A 14,029-nucleotide genomic window follows, 5' to 3' on the forward strand; every position below is an offset into this window, starting at 1 on the left:
GGGGGGCGACACTCATAGTAAAATCATACCGCCTTAAGGGCCGCTTGACTATCCGAATAGATTTGGATAACCTTGCCATCAAAGATAATTTAAACTCGTACCCTAGATTCGAAATCACTCTCTCGCGCGTTGTCGATAGCGTTTACCCACTTCCCGCCGGAACTCAGAAAAAATTCGCTCCATGGTTTGCGCCTTACCGCAACCACGACCAACTTCGATCACGCGCTGCCACGCTATATAGCGCGGCAGCGCATGATCGAAGTTGGCCGTGCCGCAACCGGTGGAGCCTGATTTTTCTGAGGTCACGTGCCGGAAAAGGGTAAACGCTTCGTAACAAAACCGTCAATGGGAAAGCTCTCAGTATTCGAATCTAGGGTACGAGTTTAAATTATCTTTGTTGCCATGAAGCTTCTTTTTAAGACAAAAGTCAACACAAGAGCAAATAGCGGCGATTTCCACCTGAAAAACACTAGCATACACACCAAGGCTTTCGAAGAGGCCGAGATTGCTAGTAAGACAATACATTCCAAACCCGAGCCAGAGTGAGTCTTTGATCTATCGGTAAACCAGACGATTTATCCTCTGGCTCCGAGGGTTTTGTGATTGGACCACTCCGTGCAACTTGGAAAATATATATTGAAAGGCTTACTAAAATGTAATTTAGTGGCCATAATATCAGAACCCATTAAGAAAACAGGTAACTGACTAGAAATTTCACAGTAGATCTTGGTGTGGCTGTTATCCCAAGTATTAGCCCTTCATTAACCATTCTGGTTGAGCCTATAGGCTCCCATAGCAGCACCTTTCTGTAAAAGATGAAAGCTATTTCCTTAAAGTTAATAGCCCTCTCAAGCCAATTAGTTATGCCATGGAGGACAGTCTCAGTAGATTTGCCTTTTTGATAGGCATACTGGGCCGATGAGAGAGGCAATTGAGAAATTACCTCCCCCCTAGTATAATGGTCCACCAATTTTTCCAACACCTTTAGAAAAAATGAGGTCAAACTGATTGGCCTAAAGGCCTTAGCTTCAAGATAATTAGATTTCCCTGGCTTTGGAATGAAGATCACAATAGAAAGTTTCCAGGTGCTTGGAATATACCCTAAGGCTATACAAGCCCTATAGATTCTACTCATCATGGGGCAATGAATATCAATGCCCTCCTGCAGAAGAATGAGAAATATCCCATCCGGCCCTGAAGACTTATAGGGCATAAAAGATTTTATAGCCCAAATAAGTCTGGAATGCGCCACCACCCAGTCTTTCCTTTTATTACGTGCAATCCTAATGGGAAGGGGATCAGAGTCACTACCGCTTGTGATTTTGTAGTCAGGAAAGTGAACATCTAACATATGAGTTAGTTTTCTTACCCGACGAAGAATGACTGCCATCTTTCAGCTTAATAGTGTCAAGATGTTTAGTCTTATCATGGCAGTGAGGGGCATTTTTGAAAATTTTGTGATAATTCTCACTTCACCTCATTCCCGATTCTGAAATTTTAAGCTCAAACTCATCTCCTCTAAGCACCGTTAACTAACTTTTTATCTCAGCTCCTCTCATCGAATCTCTCTAATTAATCTAACCTCGCCCACATTCCTGCTAGTTTTGTTGAAAAATCTGATCTCATCTCACGCTCTTTTCTGTTTATGGAAGTCATAAAATATCTCCTTTCAATAAATTCAATCTCCTCTCTCTGAAATGCGTACTTTGTGAAACTCCTCTCACGCTCCTCTCCTTTTGAAAATTTGCGCATCTCACCTCTCCGATTCTCTCACTGTCTCACAGGGGTAGAACCACGACAATCACAGGCCGGTGGCCATATTAGATTTACTGTCTTTAACTTCTTTATAGCCTTCTAGCGTCAGCATATTATGTTATTGTACGTTTGGGCTTTGTTATTGGCCAAAGTAACATAATTATTTCCAAGAAGGTCATGTTTTTATATTTCCTTTGTTTTGGTTTTCTTACATCTAAACTCAAACTCACCTCCTTTCACCACCTCAAACTAACTTTTTAGTGGATCTTGTCTCATTGCATTTCACTAATCTCGCTCACACTCCAAATACATTCTTTGAAAAATCTTATTTCCACTCACTCTCCTCTCACTTAAATTCATAGCTTGGAAACTCATCTCACGCTCCTCTCCATTGGAAGCTTAGAGCATCTCACGTCCTCTCAATTGCTCTCACTGATCTCATGGTGAGAGGAGAGTGCCCATTACTGTATCATGGGCCCTAATTTTCATTAATTTGGCCGTGCTGGGAATATCAGAGATATTCTCACAGAAGTTCCTCCACGAGTCCCTCTTTGCCTCGCAAAAGGCCTTATGGTAGGCAGTGAGGGTATGCCTGTAAGCAACACCCCAGCAAACACAGAATGTCCCAGGGATATCGTATTTTGGTCTTATTGTCTGTGATTGGTAAAAATCCAACGAACAATATGTTACCTGGATATCTACTATTAGTCTAAACATCTCTGGCAAATATTATCTAAATATCCAAGATTTATAATGTTTCTTGGATATCCATTGTGAATCCAAATATCTTTGGTGGATTCCATATCTAATTAATAAAACAAAGTTATATATATCTGGCGATTGGCGATCACATTTGCTAGGTAGTTTACTGCATATTTTTTCTACATTTGAAACCGAAAATATTTCTTTTTAACAAACACATTTTAAATATGTAATAGTTTAAAATTTATAGTTCAAGAATTTCGGAAGGACATGTGACCAATTGTGCTTGGGCATAGGCTACTTTTCTTTCTTTATCTCTCTCGGTAGCAAACGTAGTCATTACGCGGTTTTGCCTTTCTCTCGAATGTTGGTTGAACTTAAAAAAATTATTAGGCCATATTATTATTAAGGTAAGTCTTTAAAAAATTTCCATTTTAACAAGATATGCTAATTTAGAATTGAAAATTGTTTTATTTTTGGGTTACATTAAAATAATTACGTTAAGTTAAATTAAGTGATAAAACTACAAATATATCCAGTCACGTTTAATACATTAATAATAATAATAATAATAAAGCTTTAATTGGATATTCCCATTCAGAAATTCTGTTTTACAAGGGAGTCCACACCACATCCACAATTAAATTAAAAACAAATAAATAAAAAAGAAAATTTACATTAAAATCCTACAACTATACACACCATACCTTACGGCTAGTCATTGATTTTTGATACAATTTCTCTACATTTAGATTTAAAAGTAGAGTAAGACATATTTGTTTTAAGCTCATTAGACAAATTGTTCCATACTTCCACGCCTATTATTTTTAGATTTTGATTACTAAATTTGTTACGCTTAATAGACACTGCAAAGTTATTAATACTTCCTCGGGTGCTATAACCATGAAGATTACGCTCAAACATATTATTGATATATTCCGGGGCTTTTCCATGGTATGCACGGTACATCAAAATTAACAGAGACAAATAGTAATACTGTTTTAAAGTTAACCAATCTAGGTCGGTACGAGCCATAGTAGCTGAGGCACGCTTCCCTCTTCTCAACATGTATTTGGCACATTTATTATGAACAACCTGCAGACTATTTAACGTTGCATTTGAAGCATTCATATACAACGTGTTACCGTACGTGAAAATTGAGAAAATTAGGGAGTCATGCAATCGCTTTGCCGCAAACATGTCCAATGATCTAAAGAAAGGGTACAAAATCCATAATCTTCTATTAATTTTGGTTATCGTATAATCAATATGTGGCTTCCAAGAGAGATTTTCATCAAAATATATCCCTAAATATTTATAGGACTCTACTCTCCAAATCCCAGTTTGTCCAAGCGTACTAATATTTGTAGTTAGTTGTTTTAGACTATGAGGAGCAAAAATCATGAAATAAGTTTTGTCTAAATTTAACAACATATTCTTTTGATCTAAAACAACTTTTAAACGATTAACATCACTTTCTAAAAGTTCAGTCATTCTAGTTACATCAGTATTAGGGTCCAATAATGAATTATCATCAGCATAATCGAACGATTGAGATGTTTTCAGGCATATATAATTATCGCTAATATAAATATTAAACAAAATGGGCCCAAGAATACTCCCTTGGGGAACCCCCGAAGTAATTTTGCCTGACGTCTAATTAGCACCCTGTATTAACACAGTTTGAGTGCGGTCCTCTAAGTAAGAGTCAAACCAAGTTCGTTGCACAGTCTATGGTAGAGTACCCTGGCCTAAACCCAGACTGATTTGGCGACAGTATATTTTTTTGGGTAATAAATTCTAACAGTTGTTCACAGGCACATTTTTCAGGAACCTTAGATAGAGCTTGTAAGATAGAGATAAAGCGCAGTGTGTCACTTTTGCTGTTGGTTATTTTTGTAATTTGGTTTATTTTTATTAAGCGATTAAGTTCGAAATAATCTCATTCGTAACGGTTTTATTAATATTCATGATATATGAAGCAATTAATAACATGTTATTTTTTATGCTGTTGAGTGTAAAGTAGTTTTTACGTTAATCTTATCTAAATTAACGTTAGATTTAGCAAATCAACTTTCAAACATTTTGAGACCACTAATATTTGCTGTTGAAAGCGACTGATTAAGCCCCTTTTTGTTCTTTAGAGTTACATTGAAGAATGCCTAACAAAAGATTTAAACCGATGTACAGTATATCATCACGCCATTGTGCCAAAATATTGCAACGGGCAGTTAATGAGGGTTTAAATTATTTTAACGCTGATTTGCCATCAAATAATCTAGAACATGGGAGTATTTATGTAGACGATAGTTTAAAACCCATTGAAAGTCTTTCTGATAGCGACATTTCTTCCTCAATCGAACCAATAGAGGGAAATGATACCGATACTAATGAAAGTTTATTCAAGGATGAACCACCGTTAGTTAGCAAGAATGAAAATGGTCTAATTAATGACATCGACAATAATAATAGCTTGCGCAATAATATAGCGGAATGGATAACTCTCTTTGGAATTGCCAAGAGCGCTGCAAACAGCTTACTAGGTATATTAAAGAATCATGCGTGTCACAATGAACTGCCATCAGACTATATAACCCTCCTAAGTACACCGAGGTTTACTGCTGTGGACGACATACCACCTGGACAATATTATCACTTTGGAATTGAATCAGGAATTCGTTTTGTTATTCGAAACGAAATCCTACATGACACAGAATGTCTCAATTTACTTATAAATGTTGATGGATTACCCTTAACCAAAAGTAATCACAGTCAGTTCTGGCCTGTTTTAGCATCTATTAGGTATAATCAAAAGTAAATATTGAGATAAAGTCTAATACTATTGCCTCAATCTGCGACATCTTATTTGATGGAAAAAAATTCTTGGCTTTGGTGATGCCTTCCCCCTCACCACTTTTCAGGAACATTAAGTGTAAAAATAGTTCACTTTAAAATACGCGGATATTAAACTTTCGCTTGCGATAATTTGATAATTATGTAAAGTAGATATATGATTGAACCTAAAATATGACATTTTAAAAACAATAATACGACTTTTTAAAATAGATACACATCAGTGCTTTTAGTAAGCCTAATATGACGTGATATTGCGCTAGCCACAAATTTATGTCATGTGGAGTATATTACAAGAAAAAAATATTTAAACGGATTTAAAACTTAAAAAGGTAAGAATTTTAAATGACATTAAAATTAGACTTTTTTCGTGGTTTTTAATTAGTTGACAATCAATTCTATAGCCAGAAAAGAAACATATTAATTGGATTTATAAAAAATGACTAGCCAAGGGTTAAGTATTGAAGCATTGTTGAAGAATTATGAAGATGATTTTTTCCAAAGGGATGTAACCTATAAAGCTATTTGCGGGTCGTTGTTGATGGATCGAAGTCTTTAGAAAACACTAGATAAACTATGCTTAAAATACAACAGAGGATGGAAACAACACCTAAAATCTCCGTTTGGGTTTGTTTACTGACTGAAGCCTTTGCTCTCATTTAAAATTCATCCCTCAAATAAAATTGAACTTGCGGGGCATTTAAAACTGCAATCGGCGGCAAAGGTTGCTTACGTGGCATTTTTATTCACTGTATTAAACTAATCACTTAATTCAAATCTTTAAACGAGGTCCAAACAAAACAAAAGTAAAATACTAGGCTAGCATTTCTGTAACAGAAGGGGGCGATTCCAGACGTTGAAAGCGAGGACCGAAACAATGTATCCCAAAATTCCCCGGAATGCACTACTTTTCGCGGGAAAATATGTCGAATAAAGTGCTTTTCTATTGGTGGAAAAAAACACGTGAACAATAGCTCTTTAAAAAGGATGTCAAGCATGGTGGAAGGTAAAATCTGAAGGCACTATTAGACTTTATCTCAATATTTACTTTTGGTATAATATGTTAAAAAAAACTGATCCTTTTGTAATTGGGGTTTACCACGGCTTAGAAAAACCCAACTGTCCGAATAAATTTTTGCCTAAATTTATTAATGTAGCCAAGTCATTAGTTGAAGATGGGATTATGTTCAATGGCTTAAAAATTGGCGTTAAAATATCTGGCTTCATTTGCGACACTCCAGCAAGATGTTTTATTTGCAAAATGAAGGGACATTCTGGCTACTTTGGCTGTGATAAGTGTATGCAACAAGGAGAATACCTAGAGTGACGAATATGTTTTCCTCTAATAGAGAGGGAATTGAGAACCGATGAAAACTTTAGAAGTAAACTACAAGAGGATCAACATAATGGAACTAGTCTTTTAGAAACACTTCCAGGAATTGATATGGTTGCTAATATTCCTCTTGGACTACATGCATTTGGTCTGCTTAGGTGTAGTCATAAAAGTTCTAGAATCGTGGCTGGAAGGAAAAAAAGCTCTTTTTAGACTCAACGCCAGTCAAATCGCTGAAATCTCTCAACGGTTGCATTCACTTATACCAGAACCCTAGTAGCACAGCACTTCCGTTTTAGGGTTGGGAAAGAGTCAGACCGTTGGAAATGCGGTCGTAGTTGGCTGGTGGTCAGCGCCTGACTTATTACCGACTGTAGATTTTGGTTTGGTTTTCTTACCACCCATAAAACGACACAGAACCCGCCAGCGTTCTTTCCACCTGTAAACCAACTAGTAAACCGACTGCTACATTTTCATTTATAAAATACGTTTTTATCAATAACAGCCATGTATTTATCGTGTACTATTAATTATTATTAAGTATTGTATTTAATAAAAAAAATTTAATCAATATAAATTTCTAATTAAACATTTTAATTAAGTTTAAATGATCGAGTTGTACTTAATTTTATTATATAAATGTAAAATCACACCTAAATGAACTTTAAATTATATCTAATAATAATATAATATTAAAATATATGCAATATTAATACTTTTAATCCTTGAAAGTACATATATTTTCTTATTTTATTACACATAATATCTTTAGAACTTAAATTTTGGACTTAATCGAAATAGTGAAAGCCAAATATTTTAAAATCGCGTTTATATCACGGGCAAACTCCATACTTTGAACATACCAGAATCAGCTAAAATTTAGCGTACGTGTAGATCAAATTATAGAAGACAAGTTATTACAAGAATCGCTAACAAAAATAAATATCATAATATTATAAGTAAGTTATTTTATTTCGTAGTTTTAAATATTTTAATATAGTAAAAATATATTTTATAACAATTGTGACATTTTTTAGATGAGCTACAGATGGCAGGACCATCGACAAGAGTAAGCAAACGTTACCATGATTACACGGCCAACTTTATTTATGAGCTATCGCACATTGGCAGTGGTCAAGAGGAAGACGAAACTTTCATAAGGAAATTTTCTTTCTTTCTTTTCCATAGCGCGTGGTAGAAGGGTCGCCATTTTACTATTCAGCTATTTTCGTGGCACTTAACAATTTCCATTATATTTTCAAGCTCTTATTAAAGGTAATTCATTTTCAAATTAATTTGGTATTCAGTCCATCAATTATTATAGTTATTTTAAATATATTTGGTTATAGCTTTTTAATTAAGATTTCACTGCCTAACGTTATAACCTTAAATATTCCTGTTTACAGCACGTGGTAGAAGGTTCACCATTTATCTATACTGTATCGTGGAACTTTAAATTTTCATTCTTTTTTTTTCACAAGTTTCAAACTCTTGTAAAGGTAATTAATTTTGAAATTATTTGGGTATTCAGTCGCTTAGATATTTGAGGTATTTTTGAATATATTTTGCTATAGTTAATTAACATGTAAGTGCTTAACATTAAAACATTAAATTTGAATATTTATTAAGTAGTTCATAGTATTAATAAATAATGTTTTCCTATTTGAATAGTAGCTATACAATTTTGTACTGATTTTATGGTCTACTGTTTTATATTTAAAATGAATAACGGTAATGAGTCTACGCAAGATTTTGATAAAAGTTATATCCCCAGGGGATTACGTCAGCGGCAGATGCGAAGAAATAGAGCTAATTATGTCCAAAGCATTTTAGATAGAGTTTTTAATGAAAAACCACCAGACTATCAACCAAATTTAGATATAGTTGAATACTCTATAGCATCAGATAGTAATGGGGCAATTGAACAAACCGATCGTGAGGAGCAAAATGATAACGGCTATTTAGGTCTAGAAAATCTATCTAATGGGTCTCCAAGCTCATATGATAGTTCTGATATTCAGATTAACGATAGTAGTAAAACTGAAGATGGCTTATTAGATTTGAAAGAGGACATTCGAAACTGGGCCCTTAATCATAATTTAGATTCTGTCAGGCTGAATAGCTTACTAGAAATTCTTCGTGCCCATGGCCATAATGAGCTACCGAAAGACTCTAGAAGTCTTTTACATACACAGAGAGAGTGCAGTGGAATATTAACTTTAACTAATGGGGAATATTGGCACATTGGTTTCCAAAGAGGTTTGACAGAATTTATAATTTCTCACCCGAATTATGCTGATGAAATTTCATTTGCTATAAATATAGATGGCCTACCTTTATACAAAAGTTCTAATGTAAATTTTTGGGCAATTTTGGCAGGGGTTTATAGTTTCTCTGGAGGTGTACTAGGCAATATTTTTCCTGTTGGGGTGTTTTGTGGGGAATCTAAACCGGGAATTCTTGACGAGTATATGCAGCCATTTATAAATGAATTAGACGAGCTTAATGCAAATGGTTTTATTTACGGGGGTAAAACATTCAGTTGCAATCTACATGGGCCATTTATATTGGATACGCCAGCTAGGGCTTTAGTGAAAGGTACAAAGGGACATACGGGGTTTTTCAGCTGTGATAAGTGTACAATTAGAGGTTTTAGATGTGATAACCACACTGTATTTTTGGAGTTAGAAGGTTCGGATGAGCTTGTCACACTTCGTACTAACGAATCATTTCGTAACAAGGATAATGAAGAGCATCATTTAGCTGGTAGGCCTTCTCCCTTAGAACAGCTAGATATTAACATGGTAGCCAATTTTCCCCTTGACTATATGCATTTGGTATGCCTTGGTTGTATGAGAAGAATGTTACATAGTTGGGTAAGAAAGGGAAAATTAGTAGTCCGTCTTAGCAGTCAATTGGTTCAACACTTTTCAGAGAAACTCAAAAATTGTAGAGGGTATATTCCATGTGAATTTGCCCGTAAACCGCGAGCACTTAAATACATCGATCGCTGGAAAGCAACAGAACTTAGACAGTTTTTGTTGTATACTGGTCCAGTTTTGGGAAAGGGTATTCTTTCCACAGATGTACTCAATCATTTTAGACTATTACAGTGTGCCATTTATATATTAGCTTCTCCGACTCACAGTAAAAATCTCTCAAATTACGCCGGCGATCTCTTAGAGATGTTTGTCTCTTCTTCCCCAGATTTTTATGGAAATGCATTTGTCAGTTGGAATATCCATTCCCTAACACACTTAGCAGCTGACGTACAAAGATTTGGTCCGTTGGACTTCTTTAGTGCTTTTTCATTTGAAAATTTTTTGCAGCTTTTAAAAAAGAAAATAAGATCTCCTAATAAGCCATTGCAACAACTTTTTAAAAGATTGGGTGAATGTCAAAATATTTTAGAAAACAAAAGAAAGGGTATACGTTATGGGCTCAAAAAAGAATTTAGAGACCGTAGAGCCAATTTACCTGATGATGCGAAATCTTTCAAAAAATTTGTGTCCCCTATTTACACAATATCTACGTATCCACCTGACAATTGTTTTCAGTTATCTACTGGCGATGTTATTTTAATAAAAAGCCTTTATCAATCCAAAAATAAAGATATAGCAATTGTTGGTAATATATGTAAATTTCATGACAACAGTTTTACATACCCATTGCGTTCATCACTGCTTGGAATATTTGTGGCTAGAGTATCCAAGCAACTAAAAACCTATCCCATAGATTTAATTGAAAGAAAGTGTTTTCATTATCCAAATAAAAACAACTCATTGTTTACCATAGTTCCCCTCCTACATTATGCATAAATATCATTTTAACTTTTTTAATATCTGTCAGTAGCGGTGCTAAGATATTTTACACATCCACTCATATCCACAAATGGTTTAAATTTGAAAATTAATTAAAAATTTACTTCAACTGAATTTTTTTTAAATTTTAGTAATACCAATTGAAAATTAATAATAAATAGTAATAATCAACTAAACTAATAACCAAGACAGCACCATCATGCCTCAGTCATCTTGTCAACGGTAGCCCCAAAAACCAAATGTTTTACCCTTTTAAAAATTCCAAGCCTGATCTTAGCACCGCTACTAATATCCCCTTTATATTGTAAAAACTTAAGTGGTAACATTCAAAATGTGTTACAATTTTGTTTAGTATTAGTGTTTAAATTTTTTCCTTGTTTATTCTCGCGAGATTGATAACTTTTCTAATTGCACTTGCTGAGAGGCAATATTTTATTTTTGAAGGATCTTTGGTTTTTGTTTAAATGTATGTGATATTCAACTTTGATGGGGAAGATACTGTGGAAGCTGTTCCCTATTCTTGGTGCCCAAATAGGTCATCGTGTTATTGGCCACCATCACAACAACACGAAGCTATTAAATTAATTAAAGATGGTGCTACACCGAATGATGACTGGAAGCTATATAATGGAAAAATAATGACCAAAACTAGTAAGTTTGATTTAGTAGTAAAAGCGAAAAGGCAGCTCTTAAAAAAAACTTTCTATATTTTCTATTAGTGCCGTATAGCAAAGCTCGTGAGCTTCTAACGAGATCTGAATATACTTCAGACCTTTCAAGCGAGTTGGACATTGGCCGAGGTGGAAAAAGAAAAATACTTAAACGGCAATATGCTCATGAAAAAGTAGCAAACTGCAAAGAGTCAGACTCTGATGAAGGTGAATAATAAAATCTATTTTTCAAAAGTTTATAAAATTTAACGATATTAACATCGTAGATGACACGCAAGAATCTCTTAAAAAATGCCCTAAAAATCGACCAGGTAGGAGACAAATATCGTTGCCAAAACCACCAAATTTTCCGATTAGTAAGAGTTCTTCAGACTTGTCAGCCACTAGCGTTCAAACTTCGATTGAATTGATATGTAAGTTATGAGTATCTAAAACATTGATATGGCCAAGCTAGCTTTTTATCTTAATACATATTTTTCTTGTACAGCAAAAGAAAAGGAGACTGATGCAATATGTAGTAATGTACTACAAGATGAACCTTCTAACCTAATGAGCAGCCCACTACCAGGACAATCGTCTCAACTAGTTAGCACCGCACTATCCGATCAATCTTTTGAACTAATTGGCACTCCACTTCAAGTTCAAGCATCTAAACTGCTCACCACTCCTCTACAAACTTCTAATCTATATGGCCCCTTTCAAGATTATTCTTCTAAACTAGTTAGCACCCCACTACAAGATAAATCCTCTAAACAAGTTAATCTTAAAAGATCTACATTAATTCGTAAATATGTGCAACCTAAAGTGGTGCCTAAAAAAAAAGTTAAAATTCCATCTAAAATTCTAACTGATTTAACTGTCTCTAATGTAAATTTAAATAATAACATTACTCTACCTACTACCATTAGAACTAATAACCAACAACCAGGCATGCTATCTGACCTAGACAATCTTAGCGTAAGTGTAGGAAATATAGAAACTTCAAGTAAAGAAAATGTTGCTGCCTTTTCATCACAAACATCAAATCCAGTGTTTTCAGCCTTTATGTCATCTCCATCTCCTCTGAATACCGAAAGACCACAAGTTAATTTCTACTGTAACAAAGGTTTTGAACGAAATTTTGTTGCTTATTTCATTCTTATTCTCAAAAATATCCTTAGTTAAAGCTTCCATTTTCTTTTTTCAGACAATTCACAACGATATGAACCAAGATGTCTTGAAAATCACAATAACTCGACTTCGAGAAAATATTCATCGAATGAAGGGAGTGACGATTTGAGAAAAACAAGAACCTTCGAAGGTATTTACATTGAATACTTCGAAAACCTTTTCATTTTGTAGTCTTATAAAATAATTTAATTCTTAGATCCGGATCAGCAGGATTACCGGACAGATGAAACATTCTGCAGTAGCACGCTTCGTACAAAAGCATCCTATAATGTCAGGAATGTTGGAAGACGTGATCATTTATTAGGTATATATGACATAGTATATTCATTTCTATTGATTCTTAATTTTTATTTGTAACCAACATAGGTTTAAGTCCGGAAAAATTTCAAAGAACTGTGCTTTTTATGTTGACTGATCTGAATGCAAAAATGGATAAAGCCCTTGAAATTTGCATGAAAGACAGAAATGCTCAACCTGATTTTGAAGATCTAAATATTCCCGGATGTCCGGAGTTTCCCTTCAAAACTTTGGAAGAGGTAGAAAAATTCGAACAACTTATTGAAAATGAAAATGTGAAGGACAAAGCTGTAAGAGTTAAAATCAATTGATAATTAAAAGATAAATAATCTAATATACATTTTTAGGTTAAAAAGTTTGCTTCCTTTGGAGGGAAAAAGGTGAAAGATATGACAAGAAGGATTTTGAAGAATGTGATGTGTCACGAGCTGGTTCTCAAATTTAATTGGATTGGAGTTAACAATAAATATGCGTTTAAAGAGCTTAAACTCAAAGATGTCATAATTGGTAAAATACGATCTTGATTAAAATTCTGTGCTCATTTAAAATTCAGCTATTAACCATTAACCAATTTAGGAGCTGTTCAGTTAAATATGAAGGGCAGTAAAGTTTTTGAAATAGAGGGCATAATCCAAAAATGGGTCAAGTATGCTCCTGACAGAGAAGGCGGTAGAAGTAAAAGAAATCAAGAAAAGAAAGACACAGATGACAGTGATTAATAGTCGAGCTAAATGAGTTATTTTTTCCAAGAAAAAAATTAAATGCAATCTCTAAACCAATTGTATGGTTTCAATTTTTTGTGTAATAAAATGATTTTCACGATTATACCGTTTTAAATTACTATTAGGAAGGCAAGGTTTTATTTTAATTTTTTCAGGGTTGTTTTTAGCATTGGAGTGCAATATGTTGTTCGGTATTTTTATAGTCAGCTTCCAAATTCCACCTCGTTTCCAACAACGGTTTCCCTGAAACATCCAACACTAAAACGACAGTAAAATCCGCAGTTGGCCAAGGGTAATCCAACCCCTTTTTAACAGTCATTTCTTAAGATAATACGGCAGTAAAATCGGCGTTGGCCATTGCTTTCTCAACCTTTTTCCAACAGTCGTTTTTAACGGTAAAACAGTAGTAAAATCAGTGGTTGGCCAACGGCTAGCCAACCTTTGGCCAACTGCTCTCTCCAACAACAAAGCGACTGTAAAACATACAGTTGGGCAGGTAGGTCATTGCGTCCAAAAAATCACAGTCGTACCGACCCAGTCGGCCAGATCGTTAACCACCGCAGTCGGGCCAACCGATTTGTGCTACTAGGGAAACATCTTCAGAATTTGCAAGAAACCCACGAAAATTGACTGAATTGAAGCATTGGAAGGCTACGGAATTTCATCAGTTTCTGTTGTATTCAAGTCTGGTTGTTCTTCCAAATA

General features: G+C 34.7%; 1 protein-coding gene across 7 annotated transcripts; it reads left to right on the forward strand.

Annotated features, from left to right (window-relative positions):
* Positions 1-359: 359 nt before the first annotated feature.
* Positions 360-13,396, forward strand: LOC149946488 (uncharacterized). 7 transcript variants are annotated; one of them, XM_090172682.1, is made up of 14 exons: positions 360-697; positions 2,694-2,867; positions 7,681-7,712; positions 7,832-7,918; positions 8,050-8,142; positions 10,909-11,115; positions 11,184-11,342; positions 11,402-11,548; positions 11,623-12,240; positions 12,322-12,435; positions 12,502-12,609; positions 12,672-12,892; positions 12,950-13,109; positions 13,179-13,396. In XM_090172682.1, the coding sequence occupies exons 6-14, from the start codon at positions 10,929-10,931 to the stop codon at positions 13,319-13,321; spliced, it is 1,857 nt and encodes a 618-aa protein (XP_090028808.1). In that variant the 5' UTR covers positions 360-697; positions 2,694-2,867; positions 7,681-7,712; positions 7,832-7,918; positions 8,050-8,142; positions 10,909-10,928; the 3' UTR covers positions 13,322-13,396. The 7 variants fall into 7 exon arrangements, with proteins under 7 accessions (XP_090028808.1, XP_090028807.1, XP_090028809.1 ...); XM_090172681.1 differs by having other exon boundaries at positions 2,708-2,867; XM_090172683.1 differs by having other exon boundaries at positions 360-511; positions 2,708-2,867.
* The last annotated feature ends 633 nt before the right edge of the window (positions 13,397-14,029 follow it).

Source organism: Leiobunum rupestre, chromosome 4 (genome assembly GCF_980474605.1).
Source record: "Leiobunum rupestre chromosome 4, qqLeiRupe1.1.hap1, whole genome shotgun sequence".
Taxonomy (NCBI): Eukaryota; Metazoa; Arthropoda; class Arachnida; order Opiliones; family Sclerosomatidae; genus Leiobunum; species Leiobunum rupestre.

What these genes read in the sequence shown, in the direction of transcription:
- LOC149946488 (XM_090172682.1), top strand. Translation starts at nt 10,929, where the DNA reads ATGTATGTGATATTCAACTTTGATGGGGAAGATACTGTGGAAGCTGTT. An exon ending in TAATTTCTACTGTAACAAAG is followed by an intron (nt 12,241 to 12,321) that starts GTTTTGAACGAA and finishes TTCTTTTTTCAG; the next exon opens with ACAATTCACAACGATATGAA. An exon ending in AAAAACAAGAACCTTCGAAG is followed by an intron (nt 12,436 to 12,501) that starts GTATTTACATTG and finishes TTTAATTCTTAG; the next exon opens with ATCCGGATCAGCAGGATTAC.